We start from the raw sequence: 18,832 nt of genomic DNA on the forward strand, positions 1-18,832 counted from the left end.
TAGGCAGACCCCACTGACCTCCCTTGGGCTATCAGTTTGACTCCTCCTTCGTTTAGGGGAGTATGCCAGTGACCCCTCCACTTAGGAGAATCGGCGGAATAAGCAGCCACCTCCTCCACCAACACTTCACTAACATAAGAAAAGAACCAACTTGTTCCATGGTCTCTACCATTAAAGTGAACCACTTGTCAAATTTTGCTTCAAGACTGGCAATGGGGTTGGGATCAGAAGCATGGGATGTTGGAGAAGGTGGAACAGTTAGAGAACTGGGAATGAGGGCCGTTGAAATAACAGAAACATGAGAATCAGATTTAACATCAGAAGATTCCTGGCTAGCTACTGATTTACTAGTCCCCGCCCGGGCAATTGCCTTTCTTTCCCTATCTCTGGCCCATTTCCTCAAATGAGATTTTCAGGTTTTCCACTTCCTATCGTCCCAGTCATTACATTCTGAACATCCTAAGTCAAGTGAATTTGTCAAAGGCAATGTGTGTATATCATGTGGGAGTCATAAGATTCTTTAGTTGGGCATTTATTGCAGCCTTTAATGCAATACCTAGAGTAAGATGAACTTGAGTCTGACATCGTCAAAGAAGGTAGTCAAATTTGGGACAAAATAGCCAAATCAATAACAAGGTCTCTAGGTGAACATACCACTATCTATATAGTGCCAAATTGGCTAACAAATGAAAATACTTCACCAACTGCAATGAAAAGCAACCATAAAAGTCAAGAATTTCAAAACAAAGCTGCCAACAACTGGTATATAGCCATCAGCCAGCAGAAACAAACTGAGCTCTTTGCCAAGTTGTTCCTCTCTTTCCCTGGAAGTGGGCGGAGTCATTGTTACCCACCCAAAACAAAAACCTAGCACAACCGACGAATTTCAAAATTTAGCTGCCGAGCAAAAATCTTAACTAGGTAATTACTGGGTTACTTAAATAAAAGCTCTAATTATTATTATTACTAAAAAATAATCATAGTAGCATGAGTCTTCAAATGGAGAATAAACAAATCCAGTTATGTAAATGTGCATATTTTTAAATTAAAAACTGTAAGGATAGCTTTAGGGAATCTGTTCTGCCCCAAAAAGCCATCCTTAAAGTTTTTAATTTAAATATATGTACATTCACATAACTGTGGATTTGTTTTGCCATTATTATTATTTTCATCATTGGAACAAGCCCACAGGGGCCTTTGATTTGATATTCAAGCTTCCAAAGAATATGGTGTTCATTAGGAAGAAGCAAGAGGAGGTAAAGGGAAATACAGAAAGAAGAAATCCCATTTGATAAAAAAAATATATATACATAAATTACTAAATATATAAAAATGTGCTAAAATGCAAGGAGAACAGTATTAGGGTAATAATACATTGCATCTTCACTTGAACTTCTCAAGTTCCAATTGAATGACATCTTCCAGGCTGTTCCACAGTCCAATGGTGTGAGGAATAAAGGATCTCTGGAACTGAGAAGTTAGACAGCTTGGCACATTAACTGCACACTGGTGCTACTGTTCACCGTATCTGGTTGCCCTTGGCAGGTAAAGGGATTACTTTATTGTGAATCTCTATTGAATGCTGAAATACAACTCGAAAAGTGACAAGCAAGAGACCATCTGACAATGGTCCAAGTCATAACTGCTACTATCAGTAAACAGAAACCTACCACCATGAACCACTCTTTCTAAAAAAAATAAATCTCTGGCAAAAACAGACATCCATACCACAGAACAGTATTCTGATAAAGGAAGCACAAATGACTTAAAACAGGTTGTAGTGGCTTTACCACTGTTATAAATATATGAAGCCTTAAGAACAATGCCTAACTTTCATGCAGCATTTGCAGAAACTTTTATTAGACGGTTTTCAAAAATTAGATGAGAGTCAAAAGTTACAACTATAATAGTCAAAGCTTCAGACTCATTCAGCAAAGTTCCATCCACCTAAAGGGGAGGATGGGGTGGGAAATCTGTACATGATCTGCTAATCAATAGTGTTTTCATGTTACTAGATTTCAGCCTCACGCCCCAACAACTACAGTAACACCCTTCCCTGAGACTTTACTACACCCACAAGTGTTGCATCACTGGTGTACTGAACAATGTTGTTTTCACTAAAAATAACAGTGGACCACTAAAAATAACAGTGGACCAAGAACACTACCCTGTAGAACTCCAAACACAATAGGTCTTGGTTCATTCAAGATCCTGTCCACAGCAACTCGCTGCTGCCTGCCTATGAGGAAATCCTAATATAACCATCCACTTCATGACTCTGAAGTTTATAAGTAATTGCCTTGTGATTTACTAACTCAAAGCAGCACTAAAATCTATTTGAACTACTCTGCACTCAAACCCTTGTTAAGAATCCCTAGCAAATGGAACTTTAGTCTAAAAGAGCATCAAAGGTACCTAATTGCTTCCTATATGCATATTGACTGTCAGCTAACAATCCTTTAGATTCAACATATGTATGTACTTATATATATATATATATATATATATATATATATCATATATATATATATATATATATATATATATATATATATATATATAGTGGCTTAAAAATAAGTTTTTCAGCAACTTTGCAGAGCATAGGGAGAATAGAAATTGCCCTGTAGTTACTGCAGTAAGTTCCACATTGGCCGAGTGCATTTCGCTCTCGACTACCAAACCAAACCGGTGGTCCGAAGTTTGATTCTCGGCTCGGCCAACGCGGAACCAGAGGAATTTATTTCTAGAGATAGAAATTAATTTCTCGATACAATGTGGTTCGGATCCGACAATAAGCTGTAGGTCCCATTGCTAGGTAACCAATTGGTTCCTAGTCACGTAAAAATATCTAATCCTTCAGGCCAGCCCTAGGAGAGCTGTTAATCAGCTCAGTGGTCTGGTAAAACTAAGATATACTTAACTTAAGTTGCTGCAGTCTGTAGTTGCGCCACTCTTTGAGCAGGCACTGTATTACTAAGCTTGCATTCGTCCACAAAGATACAACATCAATGTAAAAATATGATATTGTTATGATACAATAAAGTTTGTTCATACTTACCTGGCAGATATATATATAGCTGTATTTTCTGAAGTCCGACAGAATTTAAAAAAACTTCCGACACACGCAGTGGTCGGCCAGGTGGTTAGTACCCATTCCCGCCGCTGGGAGGCGGGTATCAGGAACCATTCCCATTTTCTATTCATAATTTTTATTTCCACTGTCCCCTGAGGGGAGGTGGGTGGGTACTTGATTATATATATCTGCCAGGTAAGTATGAACAAACTTTATTGTATCATAACAATATCATTTTGTTCATGAAACTTACCTGTCAGATATATATATAGCTGAATCCCACCGTTGGAGGTGGGAAGGGACAGAATAGAAGGATTTTGGGAAACAAATGCATGCAGATGATTTACATCTTGGTTCCACCTGTTAGCATAGCCGACTTCGTGATTACTGTCACCCAAGTCTGCTTCTGCTTTACTAGAGTTGCCAGCGAGGTAGAGACCTATAAAGCTGGTGCACTCCAGATGATCTGTCCAACGGGGGCGTGACCACAATGTGACTAGACCAATTTGACCCCATACCATGAGGGCTAAGAAGTAAAATAAATATATATATATATATATATCACCACCTGACCAACCTAGCCAAAGTTAAGGTGTGTTAACTAAGGCTTAAGAGTTAAGAAGTCGCTGTTGTTGGCGACTCAACAAACTCAATTAAGAGCTCTTCCTAACCATTTTCTACAGGATAGGATGAGTGGTACTTCTTGCCCCCAAGATTGTGTCTGCAAGACCCACGTATGGCCCTAGCGAGCAGCAGATCTCATATGCCATCTTCACATCTCGCAGGGAGTGTGAAGTGAACACAGAGTTGCTTCGCTAAAACATGGTACTCAGGATGTTGCTGAGTGCCATGCTCTGTTGAAATGCTTCCGAGGCCGCGCCCTCACCTCGTGAGCATTCAGATAAAAAAAGATTTCAATCTTTTGTGCAAACACAATGAAGGAGCATTTTTGAAAGAACTCCTTAACAACTAAAGCCAGGGTGTTCTTCGATATGGGCAAGTCTGGTCTTTTTCGGAACACTGCAGATTGCGCGAATGACTTAGACTTTCTTGAGTTTTATTGTAGATAAAACTTGAGAGACCTGACAGGGCACAGGACTCTCTCTGGCTCCTGCCCACTAACTTGTGCCATCGTTGCTTCCAAGCTCCTGGCCCAAGGACAAAACGGGTTTCCATTCTTAGGCCACAACGAAAGGCTTAGATAGCACACCCGCCTTTGTGTTCTCTAAAAGGCCAAAACTTGTGACGATGGCTTAAAATCTCACTAACCCTCTTTGTCGTATCTAGGGTGGTTAGAAGAAGGCCTTCCTGATCACATGCAAGAAGTTAAAAGGTAGGAGAGGTTCGAATGCTTTGACATCAAGAACTTTAGACTACGTCTAAGTTCCATATTGAAAGCTTCGATCTGGACATGCACAGTCAGTCCGTCTGTACTAAAGTCAGGTGACCGACCCAGTTGACCAGTCAGACGAATCAAGGACAGCAAGGCTGTACCCTGAAGACCATAAGGCACTATTCGCTGAAGGATGAGTGTCTGGACTGCCTGGGCGATTCAATCTAAGCAAACCTTGGGGGGTGTATCAACGCAACCCCAACCGTCGTCAGCGAATCAACTCCTGACTCGAGCTTCTGGTGCCGGAGAAAGGAGCAAGGAGCAAAAAGGCGATTCAGTCCCGAAGGAAGAATGCCTGACAGTCCAACCTGGTCTCATGTTACACGATCATCGGGGTGTATAAACGCAACCGACTTCGTCAACAAGAAACTCAGGGCTACTATATGTCGCCTGATCTCGCACGAGTGTCTGACTCCGAGAAAACAGGTGAGACAAAAAGTAGATGGTGAGCGAGTTTCGAGATTCCACAGAACTCAAAGACGTGAAGGGCTTTGTTGTTTGACAGACGCAAATCTCTGAGCCCAAAAGCCGTCAACAACATATTTGCGTATTCTTTAATAGTTGTGACTGCCAGCTTATCCCATTCTTCAGACGGAAATGGAAGACGGTAATCTTATTCCTGTCAACATCTCGATAGTCTGAACGTTGGTCAGACTCAGAGCGGAGAGGTTATAGGTACCTTTCGAGTTAGAGTAGACCGACTCTCTCGGAAAAGGTCCTTGGAAAGTGAACTAGAAGTATGGACCTCTGTGAATCAGGATCCTGAAGGCCAACATGGGGCGATCAGCGTCATTGTCGCTCCCTGTGACGTCATAAATCTCTTATACATTTCCTAAGCGATGAAAAAGGGGAAAAAAAAAAAAAAAAAAAAAAAAAAAAAAAAAAAAAACAGGGGGAAAAAAAAAAAAAAAAAAAAAAAAAAAAAAAAAAAAAAAAAAAAAAAAAAAAAAAAAAAAAAAAAAAAAAAAAAAGAGACTAAACATCCATCCCCGTTTAATATCATAGGATGGCGTTTAATGGTACCGATCCCAGATAGAGAAAAAGGGAGCAGAGAAGAAGAAGCCTCTTCGTCCTCAACCTATCGAAGAGAAGAATGAAACGGGCGTCCCTAAAGTCTCCACAACTCTCAACTTACTTTCTAAAGAAAGATTCCACGTCGAAAGTCAAAAGTTGCTGCCGTCGATCGAGTCGACTCGTATGGACTTTTGCAATTCTGTAACGAACCTCTAGAGGATCGTTACATTCTACGCCTGTTGTTATATTAGGCTCTTTCTCGTAAACTCGAGCAGGGACCGAGAGAAGATCTTAAGATATGAGAGAGCTGTGGAATTTCAGAGTTGATGTGGACCACTGGTTCCAAAAACTCATTTCGAGGACTGGAGGGACGACCGACTTGCATTTACTTCTTTCAGATTAAGATCCAGGACATCTGAAACCCTATCCAGATGTCCGGCACCTTCTTTCTATCATGACGCACTGAGAGATGTTCAGAATCATTCCTATATCTTGAATAATATTTCAGTTTCCCGGTAGGAAAAAACTGTGGTCTGAATTGCAGTCTATTCGGGGAAACAAACTTCTTCAGGAAAGAAAATGGTCCCCAGCAAGCTCATCCATTCCCTCCCCGAGTATGCTTACTTCCCTAATAAGGCTGCGCTTTGCCTAAGCAGGAGAGCATATAAAAGTGCAATGTTGCGGTAGACTCGTAGTTCTATAACCGTGCGGTAACGAGCACCGAAAGGATTAAGAGATAACTCTGTTGAACATAGTAAGGCAAAAACGAATGCAATCGTTTATTCATTCACGTAAGAAATCCCCTCAATCTTAGGCTAAAGTCCGTGATTGTAGGACAGAGATACAGTTAGTCAGTCAATCCCGCAGGAGAGACGTAACCGCCAGCACAGAGATACGGTTAGTCAGTCAATCCCGCAGGAGAGAGACGTAACCTACCGCGCATGACAGCGCACGATCTGTTACTGGCTCGGTTGGACACTGACAGTCAGGCACAGCAGCAGCCAGCAGCTTACGAACGTCGTCTCTTAACTTTATGTCTGGGTTGCTAGCTTTTACCCCTATTCTATGAAGAAAATAGGTCCGGTTATTTTTTATTTTTTTTTTTTTTAGCAAAAAGAGACTCTCACGATGGTATATTTAAGCGAAACAGAAAACGCTAAATATATAGATGCGTTTGTGTCGTCAGAACACTACCATACAACGGTAAAAGATAATAAATCGGAAAACTCCTGGAAGGCTGCAGGAGTAACGATTAAATGTCCTTAAAATAATAGACAATAGACCTCTCGGTTGCCATCCGAAGAGGTAACTACAGCAAGCGTGTATGACTTGAACCAACCAGTAGTAAAATAACGCAAGGCAAAATATTTTATTATATCACAATAAGGTTTGTTCATACTTACCTGGCAGACATATATATAGCTGAATTCGGAAATACAGCTACATACATATCTGACAGGCAAGTTTCATGAACAAAACTTATAGAATCGAAGCAGACAGCTCAAGCTTCTTATGTTATTGGACATAAGCGTTCATTGACAATAGTCTACAAGTCTATTTCTTGTACGAGTCTGCGAATGACGAATGAGAGCTCTTCGAATCTTGTCAATAAGAGCTTATTCGTTTTACGCAATATCAAGTTAAAGAGATGTTTGTCAATGAGAACTAACCCATTTACGGGACAAAGAGATATTTTGTCAATGAGGGGATACCACTTACTTGACAAAACGATAGTATATTGTCAATGGGGGAAAGTCACTGAATTGACAAAAACGTAATCCAGGAAGTCGAGCATTTTATTTTCCGATTCCCGTCTCAAACGAGGAAGGGGCAAGAATCCTGTTAAGAGACAGGGCTTACGGCAGGTAGAACGACGATGTTCAATTCGGCAGAGTAGTCCCGACTAGAAACTGACAAAATCTATTCATCTGAAAAACCCTTTCAGATGGGCTAAAAAGCTTGCAAAATTATCCTGGGAAGAGGAAGAAACTCTCCAACCAGCTTCCTCTCCCGTATCACAACTAATGCCTGCTAAAGCTTAAAATTTATTGGCAGTATGGCAAAGGAAGTCCTGTCTTGCGCTTTCCTGAAGAGCGTCCTTTTGATGAATGCCCTTTTGCAAGAATCCTACTGAACGTCGCTGAGACGTCGAGCCTTTACATCAACCCGTAAAACGCCTTATCGCAAAAGTCTTGACTGCGGTAGAGAAAACGAGATCTTCCCTTGAGCTTTTCTTAACTCCATCCACCTTTGCGAAAGCAATATAATATTGACAGAGACCTCTTGAATTCACGAAACCCGAGGTCTTGCTGGGTTTCGAAGACGAAGTGTCTGTTCACTTTAAGCTTCCTCCGAAGCACTGCTTACTTCACATTCTTGAGGCTCAAATCTTAAACAAGAGCTTGAAGAGTTCAACAGAAACGTTCAGCCAGGAGACAAACCTGGTGTGCGCTGGCGCGCGCTCGGCGTCCATTTGCGAGGACGCTCTGCGTCCTGGCGCCGCGCTCGGGCGTCCTGGCGCGCGCTCGGCGTCCACTGGCGAGGACGCTCCGGACGTCCATCCGAGCGTCCCATTCAAGACGTACACGTGATCAGGCGACGTTCGCTTCTTACTTCTCACTGAAAGCATAACGAGAGAGAGAGGGGACGTGAAGCGTCCTCTTCTATAAAGCTTCTATTTAGAGGGTTCGCGAGTCCTAACGAAGGGACGCCAGATCGATGTGGGTTCTCCGTAACCCTCCTTCGGCTTTCGACATGCCCATCCCTGGTCCTGGGAGTCCGACAGAGGTCCAGGCCTAGAGGCGTTATGGGGCGGATCTGACGTCCCTCCTGACGAGAGAGAGGACGTGAAGCGTCCTCTTCTCTAAGCTTCTTAGAGGGAGCGAGTCCTTCCGAGAGCTCCAACCCTTGCGCGGGGAGGACGCCTCGCGAGGACGAGAAGCAATCCTTCAGGATTCGTGCACGTGCACGAACTTTGGCAGTCTGGGGATTTTCATCAGAAACTGCCGAAGGCACGCCAGATCGGTGGGGGTTCCTCGTAACCCTCCTTCGGCTTTCGACATGCCCTCTCCCTGTGGTCCTGGGAGTCCGACAGAGGTCTAGACCTAGAGGCGTTATAAGGCCGATCTGACGCACCCTCCTACTACACAAGGGGCACTGTCACTGCACTTAGCCACTTCACTATTGCTCTCTAAAGCAAGCACTTTCGATTCTAAGTTACGAATCGAAAGAGTATAAGAGAAAGGGCAATAACCTCTACAGACACTGTTTTAGGGCCCGAAGGCAACATTACAGGGTTAGGAGTAACAATAACAGAAGTAGCACTCTTCACAACAATGAAGGAGAGCGATCACCTCTTGCAGACATATTCATAACCCGTTAGGCCATACTATAGGGTTAGGCAAAATAAAGTCTACAGGAAGGTTAGCAGGTTCACTACCCTGACTTTTGTTTACTGATTAATTGCGTACATACGAATCATACTTTCTCCTTACGGAATTAGACAGTTTACTGATTAATTGGCCGTACATAGAATCATACGTCTTCCTTACGGAATAGACAAAGTCTCACACTCCTTACATGACAAATCTCAACAAAGAAGCAAGACCCATACCCCTCGTGCATACCAAGTGCGGATCTACCGAAGCTTTCGGTAGCCACACCCTATCTTCTAGCCACAAATCCACGTAAATAAATCAAAAGACAATTAGGATACTTAGCGGCAATGAAGTTTCCAAAATCCTAAGACGGAGGTACTGAAAACAGGTGTTTTCAGCACCGGCGACAGAAAAATTATGAATAGAAAATGGGAATGGTTCCTGATACCCGCCTCCCAGCGGCGGGAATGGGTACTAACCACCTGGCCGACCACTGCGTGTGTCGGAAGTTTTTTAAAATTCTGTCGGACTTCAGAAAATACAGCTATACGTATATATATCTGACAGGTAAGTTTCATGAACAAACTATAGAATCTATACTAATCTTGGGAGACAGCACACTAGGAACCTAAGAACCACTTTAAGAATATGGTCTTGAATTAAAAGATGAAAATTTGAGCAAGGTGAAGTTAACATAATCCAAAGAAGTTCAGTTAAACAGATCAGCAAGAAAAAACCAAATGGAAAACACCAAAGGTTACATGCAAAATTAGAGCTGTTTGGAGCTGAAGGGACATTGAAAAGGTCTCATTTATGGTGTGTCAAGCAAGACACACTGTAATGGTGCCATGCACTTGTATTCATCAGTATACTACTAAAATGTTAAAATGGCAATTCAGATCTTAACTTTACTATACTTGCAACCAGCATTCATGAAAAACAATGGAACCAATTCCAAGCAGTACTAACATTTAAATTAAACTTGAAACCACAAATTTCCATCAAATCAAAGAAACCAATACGTACATATTTTCAAAATAAAAGTATTTAACTGACCTCTAAACAATAAAAAAATATAAGACAAACTGATATACATATTGCTTTCTATGTCCTCACCAAATGCTCCCGTTCTTGTTGTACCGCTTGCAATTTTCTACGGAGTTAATTATACATTGATAATTTTGTAATGTCCCCATTAATCAATTTTAATGGCCAGTCCTGGTGGTGTTTTGAATGAAACAAAGGTCTAACTATACTGGTGTTTTAACTAGATGACATTTATAGTATGAACAGCAAAAAACTGTTACATAAAACATTGTCTTCCACAAAATAAACCTGTCAATCTAACAGAGAGGAGTTCTTACTACTAAATAGCAAACAACACTGTTTACTTCTAATATAATCCGTAATGGAATGCAATAATATGTATCTAACCTGAATGTACAAAAATTAAAGTTTTCATAGCATACAGTGGAACCTCGACATACAAAAGTCCCGACTTACAAAAAATTCAAGTTACGAAAGTAAATACGAAGATTTTTTTTGTTTCCCCTGCATATGAAAATGATTCAGGTTACGAAAGGTTGTTACTGTAAAGTCCCGAGATTCGCCCAGACCACCAAGAACAATTTTAAAACTCGCACGCCGCCAACTTAGTAGACTAGACACCATCCTCCCGCTCTCCCATAGGTTCCTGATGCTAGTCACCGCTGTAAGATCCTGCTCTCCTATTGGTCAGCATCTCTCCCATCGTGCATCTACGTAAAGGCGTTCTTCGGTCACTCCGTAGCAGCACAGAATTCGTTTGTTCATATACAATTTCGTTTGTTAACGTAAATTTGTGTTAGTGATTTCACTTTGTACTTTATCGTGTTGTGTGAGAACTTAATTAGTACTACATAACTTAAATACGGATAGTCATGGGTCCCAAGAAAGTTGCTGAAGTTCATGGAAAGAAGAGGATGCTTTCTATGGAAACAAAAATGGAGATTATCAAGAAGTATGAGGCTGGCATGCGGTTGAGTGTGATCATTAAGGAATACGGCCGAAATCCGTCGACGATAGGCACCATACTTAAGCAGAGGGAAGTCATCAAAGCAGCTACACCTTCCAAGGGCGTGACTATTTTGTCCAACAAGAGGAGCCACGTGCACGATGAGATGGAGAGGTTGCTTCTTGTATGGATAAAAGACAAAGAAATCGCTGGCGATACGATAACCGAGACGGCAATCTGCCACATGGCCAGCGCTATTTTCGACGATTTGATCGCACAGGCCGTAGACAACGGAGAAGGGACATCGACGCCAACCCCAGACTTCAAGGCTTCTCATGGGTGGTTTGAAAAATTCTGGAAACGGACTGGCATCCATTCGGTGGTGCGGCATGGGGAGGCTGCCAGCTCGGACACGAAAACAGCCGAAGCCTTTATTAAGACGTTCGACAAGATGATGATCAACGAAGGCTACAGTTCTCAGCAAGACAACTGTGATGAGACTGGCCTTTTTTTGGAAAAAAATGTCTCGTTGGATGTACATCACGGAGGAAGAGAAGAAGCTACTCGGGCATAAGCCTATGAAAGACAGGCTTATGCTCGCACTTTGTTCCAACGCCAGTGGGGATTGTAAGGTCAAGCCCTTACTTGTTTATCATTCGGAGACTCCTCGAGCCTTCAAGGCCCACAAAGTGCTAAAGGAGAAGCTTCCAGTGATGTGGAGGGCTAATGTGAAAGGCTGGGTAATGAGACTTTTGTTCACCGAGTGGGTAAATCTGTTTCGGCCCAACAGTGAAGAAATTCTTGGAAGAGGAGTGCCTCCTTCTGAAATGTCTGCCGGTGTTGGACAATGCCCCTGCTCACCCTCCTGGCCTTGAGTAAGATATCCTAGTGGAGTTGTCTTTTATCAAGATTCTTTATCTTCTGCCTAACACCAACCCTCTCCTCCAGCCCATGGACCAGCAAGTGATATCGAACTTCAAGAAGCTGTATACGAAACATCTTTTCAAGAGATATTTCGACATCACCGATACCACAAACCTCACCTTGCGTGAATTTTGGAAGGAGCATTTCGATGTTGTCATATACAGTCGACTCATCGATCAAGCTTGGCAGGAGGTTTCGAGGCGAACCTTGAATTCTTCGTGGAGGAAACTCTGGCCTGATGCCGTATCCGCCCGAGACTTCGAGGGATTTGACGTGGGCGAAGCTGATGCAGATTCAGAAACAGTTGACGATCCTGAAACTGTTTCACAACCAGATCTTGACGAGATCGTTGCACTCAGCAAGTCCATGGGGCTGGTCATCGACGAGAACAACATCAATGACCTTCTCGAGGAGCACCAAGAGGAGCTTACGACGGATGACCTGAAGGAGTTTGAGGCCATGCAACATAACGTCGTTCAAGAAGAGTTCTCTAGCAGCGGCGAGGAGGAGGACGATCCTATGACAACAATAGAAATTAAGGATGCTCTAGCTGCTTTTCATAAGGTGCAATCATTTGTAGAAAAGAGGCACCCCAAAAAGGCTTACACAGGTCGTACGTTTGCACAGTTCGATGACGTTTGCCCGAGTCGTTTCAGGAACATTGTGAAAAGCAGGCAGAAGCAATCTTCCTTGGATTGTTATTTTTTAAAGAGGCCTTTAGTAGGAGTAAGCAAACAGGAAGATCCAAGTGATACGAAAAAACAAAAAGTTGAAAGTAGTGAAGAAATTGAAATTTTGTAAAAAACGTTAAGTATAAAAAAGTAAAAAAAATTTAAAATGCAAAATAAGGTAAAAAAAAAAAGAGAAGTTTAATTTTAAGTTTTTTGTAAAGTAAAGTGTTAACATTTTCTGCCATTTGTTAATGTGCTTTGTAAAGTTTAATGTTAATGTTTCCTGTAATTTTTTAATGTGTTTCATAAAGTTAAGTGTTCATGTTTTCTGCCATTTGTCCTCCTCCTCCACTTTCGGAGATCGCCTCACTCGAAAGGTAAGGTTCCACATTTTACTACAAATGTACGTACATGTATGTACAGTATTTCTTGTACATACCAGTACACTAATACACTTATTTACAGATAGTAGTACATATTAGTAGTTATTTGCAGTTTAAGTAGGTATTAAATGGTCCAAAATTGTTGTATTTCATTGTTTGATTGGTCAATTTATCTTTATATATAAAATTTACTGGGGTGTTTTTGTAGGGCTTGGAATGAATTAGGCAATTTACATGTAAAATGTGGTTCAAGATATGAAAAAATCAGGTTATGAAGGCCGCTTCGGAACGGATTTAATTTTGTATCCTGAGGTACTACTGTACAAGGAAATGACTCACTCTGAGTTAAAGGTAGGGTGTGGTTTACCATAGCATTTCAGAATTGAACGATGAAACAATCAGCTCAGTAATTCTATAATTATACATGTATATACACAGTTTCCTTTCTCAAGTCTTTGCAAATCTATAAGTACTCTACATTCTTGGAATTACTGAAACCTGACTTTTTCTTTGATGATATAAAGTAATATACGTACATAGGTATATGGCTTTAATAATCAGTTACTATACCTGTTCCATTCCTTGGAAACCTGTGATGCTTCCAAAAGACTAATGCCATCAATGTAGACAAGAATTGAAACCTGCAATTCTGGTGGTAACAATGTAAAAAGATCTGGAGTATCTTGACCAGCAAAAAGTGTAACAAGCCGCCACTTGACATAACTGCAATGAGAAAAAATGATTAATTAATAAATAAAATCTAGTTCTAAAGCTTTGTACGGTAAGCAAAAGAACCTTAAATATCCTTAGTTCTGATAGTACTGTATTAGTGAGAAATTATATATATATATATAGTATATATATATATATATATATATATATATACGTATATATATAATATCTCCTCTCTCTCTCTCTCTCTCTCTCTCTCTCTCTCTCTCTCTCTTTATCTATATATATATATATATATATATATATATATATATATATATATATATATTATATATATATATATATATATATGTATATTATAGTCCGTTCAGTGGAGAAATTATATACGAGTCTTCAGAGGGTGTCCATGATAAGAGTTGTAAAAGGATGAAGTTTATTATAGTGAAACATTTTGCACATGAAACATCTGTGCATCATCAGTCTGCAAAGAGCAATAAGACAAATAAATAACATATAAAACCATAAAACACAAACAGGACTCACATGAATTAAAATAGCCTTAAAATTAACCAAAAGAAAAACAAAGTACAAAGTAAAAACAGTAGAGAGAACACCCATGGACGGATAGTGTTTGGGGTTCTCTCTCTTTTTCTCTTTTTACTTTGTACTTTTTTTTTGTTTAATTTTAAGACTATTTTTAATTCATGTGAGTTCTATTTGTGTTTTATTGTTTTATATGTTATTTTTATTTGTCGTATTGCTCTTTGCAGACTGATGATGGCACAGATGTTTCATGTGCGAAACATTTCACTGTAATAAACTTCATCCTTTTACAACTTGTATCATGGACACCCTCTGAAGATTCATATAATATATATATATATATATAGATATATATATATATATATATATATATATATAATAATATACGTATATGTATATATATATGTATGTCTGTATATATATATATATATATATATATATACTATATAATATTTATATATATAATAATATAGACATATATATACATATCTATTATATATAGATATATAAATATATGTATAGTTTATTTTAATTTCATTTGTAATTTTTAAAGTTATTTAATTGTTGAATTTCAATTTAGGATTGATGGTTGTTGGTTTGACCAACATTTGAAACGTTTCTTAATTAATAAAAACACGTTTACATGACTGTCGTCGAATTGGGAACACCTCTTCCTTTTATAATTTCATTGGTTTTCCTGATTTTGAATATATATATATAATATTATATATATATATAATATTATATATATATAGTAATTATATTATATATATATAATATATATATATAATGTATATATATATATGTAGTATGTATATGATATATATTATATTATATATATATTTTATAATATATATATATACTATATATAATTATGTATTGTATTGTATGTCATGTATGTATGTATGTATGTATGTATGTATGTATGTATGTATGTAAGGTATGTATGTATGTGTATATATATATATATATATAATTATATATATATAATATATATATATAATATATATATATATTTTTAATTTATATATATAGTATATATAATTATATATTATTATATATAAATATATATAATATATACATATATATGTATATATATATATATAATATATATATATACTATATATATTAATATATATAATCAACTTTATGATGGAGAATTCTGTTAAGAAATACATACATACATGTTTTCTTTAATTCATTGAAATGAGTACATACCTTCATTATAACTGTGTGCGAAATTTACCCAGTGATGCAAAGAAAGTCATTTACTTTGTGAGGGAAAAAGAAAATGGCATCCCACGAATTAGGGGTAACGTAAGTATACGTATGAAACTGTATGCTACAGTGGATCCCCGATTATTCGCAGTTTGCAACTACGGATTCAGTTATTCGCAGGTTTTCCTGTGACGCATTTTTTCAATATGTAAATCTTGGGAAATTCAGTAATCTTCTGACTTTTTAAAAAATAAATTAACTGGTTACTGTATTTTCACTATTTTTGTAAATAATTACATTTTTATCATAAAAATGTAATTAGTTAAAAAAATTTAAGTTATAAGTGTTTTTAGAGTGGCTCTAATATATTGCAGATTTTCAGTAATCGTGGGTGTTCGTATTACCCCACGAATATGGGGTGTCCACTGTGCATATGCATGTACTATAGTTGGTTCACTTAAGGTAGATTCTTAGGTTAGCCCTATGCCTCTGATTGGCTGGTACTTGGAGGTAGGCCGCTCGCTCAGTGTCTCATTATTTTCGTCTGTGGCTTAGAAAACTAGCAACATGTTTATATATCTTCAATTATCTCACACTGCACAAGACTGGTTATACCATAGGATTCTGTATTAATTGTACAGCTAAGTCATCTTTTCCTGAAATCAATAAAATAAAACATAAATGAATCACAACAAGTAAAAGTGAAGTGAGAAGCATGTTATTCTTTATACCTGTTTTAACTTATCATCAGATTTTGCATCATTAATGCAATGAAGATAAAATAAAACTTGTGTTTTTATACAAAGAATTCAGATTTTAGATGCGTGTGATATGTAGACAGAAAATAAAGAATATGTCTTCTTACGTTGCATCTGTACTTGACTCAGCCTAAATGGAAGTCATCTTTCTTAATTCTTTGTTGTTTATTACTTCACTGAGATTATTATTTCATATCACTCAAATAAGTCTCTGATATCTCTTTCATTTGAAAATATATTCTTATAAGAAAATTAAGAAACACTATGCTGAAGCACCCCGATGAAAGCTTAGGCTGAGTTGAAGAGTGTGAAGTCTGTCCATAGAGTTAAAACCTTTTTGCTGGACTGAATTTCCCACAGCCTGCCTAGATCTGAGCTAACGATTCATCCACCTGATTATTTTTTTCCTTATCAGATATGTCCAGACATACTATATGATATTGGATTGAAAATGTCAGACAGCCGTCATAATGAGAATTGTGTGTGTTTATTTACAGAAAATGTAATGATATAACATGGTAAATAATGTCGAAACTGCAACCTTCTTATATAGCTAAATGGCAATTCAAATCTCTCACAGAGACAACAAACGCAACGAAGTCTTGCAGATCACATTCTCTTGGCAATACGGTACTGTCAAACTTGCTTCGCTCTTCAATTTTAGTTGTTGTAATTCCTTTGTGTTTTATCTTTCTGATTTCAGGAAAAGATGACTTAGTTGTACAATTAATACTAAATCCTATGGTATGACCAAAACTTTCCCATCTTGTTCAAAGCGTGAAATAATTGAAGAAATATAAACATACTGCTAGTTCTCTAAACCACAGACAAAAATAACAAGACCCTGAGTTAGCTGCCTACCTCCTAGTACCAGCCAATCAGAGGCCGCCAAACAAACGTCTCGTAAGCAAAGGGCTTAACCAAAAGTCTACCTTAAGTGAACCAACTATTGTACTTACTGTAAATTTTATTTTTCTTCAATCATTTACATTCGTATTTCTTTTTTAAGGGTAATGTACTTTTAAATTAATATTTAAATGAAATTAAAGTAATATTATTTACATTTAAAAGTTAGTTTGATATTTTGGGGGCATGATTAAGGTCATAATTAGTGTTTAAAATCTAGAAATAAGAATTTACTAGCATTTTTGGGGACTATACCAAACTTACACAAAACTTCACCTTGCACGAGGGGTTCTGGAACCTAACCTCACATAAGTTTGAGGTATTACTGTATATATATTTCTATGAATTGACTGGAGCCCTTAGGATGAAGGGAAAAGTAAATATACATAGTGTTACTATATCTATATATATATATATGTATATCTCTGAATGATTTTTTCCATTTGGTTTCATAGATTAAGTAGTGTAGAAAATTGATGTGTGCTTGAGGTATATGCGATGTGAAAGTGGTATATTTTCTTTAGAAATTCTTTAGTTTCCGAGAAAATAAGAATTCCATTGTTCATATTTCATGTAGTTGCATTATAGTAATTCTTACTACCTTGAGTTGTAAAGGGGCCAAAATTTCTATTCTTAGTTGTAAATCAGTTTTAAAAATGAATTTAGTGTTAAAAAATTTCGTCTGAAAGCTTTACATATTTCTACCCAACACCATATACCCTTTGGTTTTACTGTTCCTTTGCCAATTTAGCGACAACAATAGTACTTTCATGAGCATCTTCAGGGATGTGCGGGGGTCTTGGAACATACTACTCATGCAATGCATAAGGGGGCCTTACTGTATAAAACTTCTGATCCTTTTTCTTCTCCACACACATGTGACAGAAAAAGGCAAGCCTAGTTAATAGTAATGTGGATACCAACCTTCGAGGCAGCAGTAATGCTGGAAGTAATAATGACAGTTGTGCATCTGGGGAAGAACTTGTACAAGACTAGAAAGAAGCGTTTGTTGGTCACTGAGGTCAAGGGCTTGAATTTGTTGAAGCAGATCTTCCATCCTGACCACTTCATCAAGCTGAAAAAGCAAAAAGTGTACATTTCAATATATTCCAAGAAAAGATGTACGTACAGTTAAATTCAGCAAAAATTCAACTTTACAGTAATCAACATTATCATTTTTTAAGATCAACAGATTCATGTCACCCCTACATGCATCATATTAAAAAAAAACAGCAGATAATTTGAATGAACCCTCTCTAATTCTATTACTGCAAAATTATTTGCCTGATTTGGATACTCAGATACTAAAGGAGAAAAGTAAAAACTAAAGAAAAAGTCCTTTATAATATCGGGAATGAAGGGAATGATGAACCAGCCTCTTAAAGTTAAAAAGGTTCAGAAGATGTAAAGATTTCTCTTCATTAGACATGATTAGAAAAAGAGATGACATCCACAGAAAATGGTTGCTGACTTAACTTTTTCTTTTCAACTTTTATTTATTATACTTTTTAAAACACACCACATGAAAGTGAAATCATTCTGCTTCAAAATGTGACCAAAACAAAAATCCTCTCACATGAATTCATTTTATAAGTGATCAAAGTTAATCATCTTTGCAAGGTCAACAAATATGAGTACAATACTACACAATGCACAAAAAACAACTGTGAATGACTAAAAACTGAAAGGGTTATGTGGATTAAATTGAAAAGATAAGGAAAATACAGATATTGAGACTTGAAAAATACAGGAAACCATAAACAACTTATACACTGGCTATCAGCGATGCAAAAGGTGCACTACATACTAACAAAATACATATCACATTTAAACCATAAACCAACAAATCAGCATAAAAAGAAAAAAAAAGCAAGATAGACTCAGGTACATTAAAAATAAAAAATTAC

At 37.9% G+C, this 18,832-nt stretch overlaps 1 protein-coding gene across 2 annotated transcripts in view; it reads right to left on the minus strand.

Annotated features, from left to right (window-relative positions):
- Window positions 1-18,832, minus strand: part of LOC135219111 (F-box/WD repeat-containing protein 2-like) — a 103,622-nt gene that overhangs the window by 34,070 nt on the left and 50,720 nt on the right. For both annotated transcript variants that reach the window (XM_064255554.1, XM_064255555.1), the window contains exon 3: window positions 13,399-13,551. In XM_064255554.1, coding sequence (XP_064111624.1) covers window positions 13,399-13,551 — 153 coding nt within the window. The remainder of the gene's footprint in view (window positions 1-13,398; window positions 13,552-18,832) is intronic.

Source organism: Macrobrachium nipponense, chromosome 1 (genome assembly GCF_015104395.2).
Source record: "Macrobrachium nipponense isolate FS-2020 chromosome 1, ASM1510439v2, whole genome shotgun sequence".
In the NCBI taxonomy this organism is placed as follows: Eukaryota; Metazoa; Arthropoda; class Malacostraca; order Decapoda; family Palaemonidae; genus Macrobrachium; species Macrobrachium nipponense.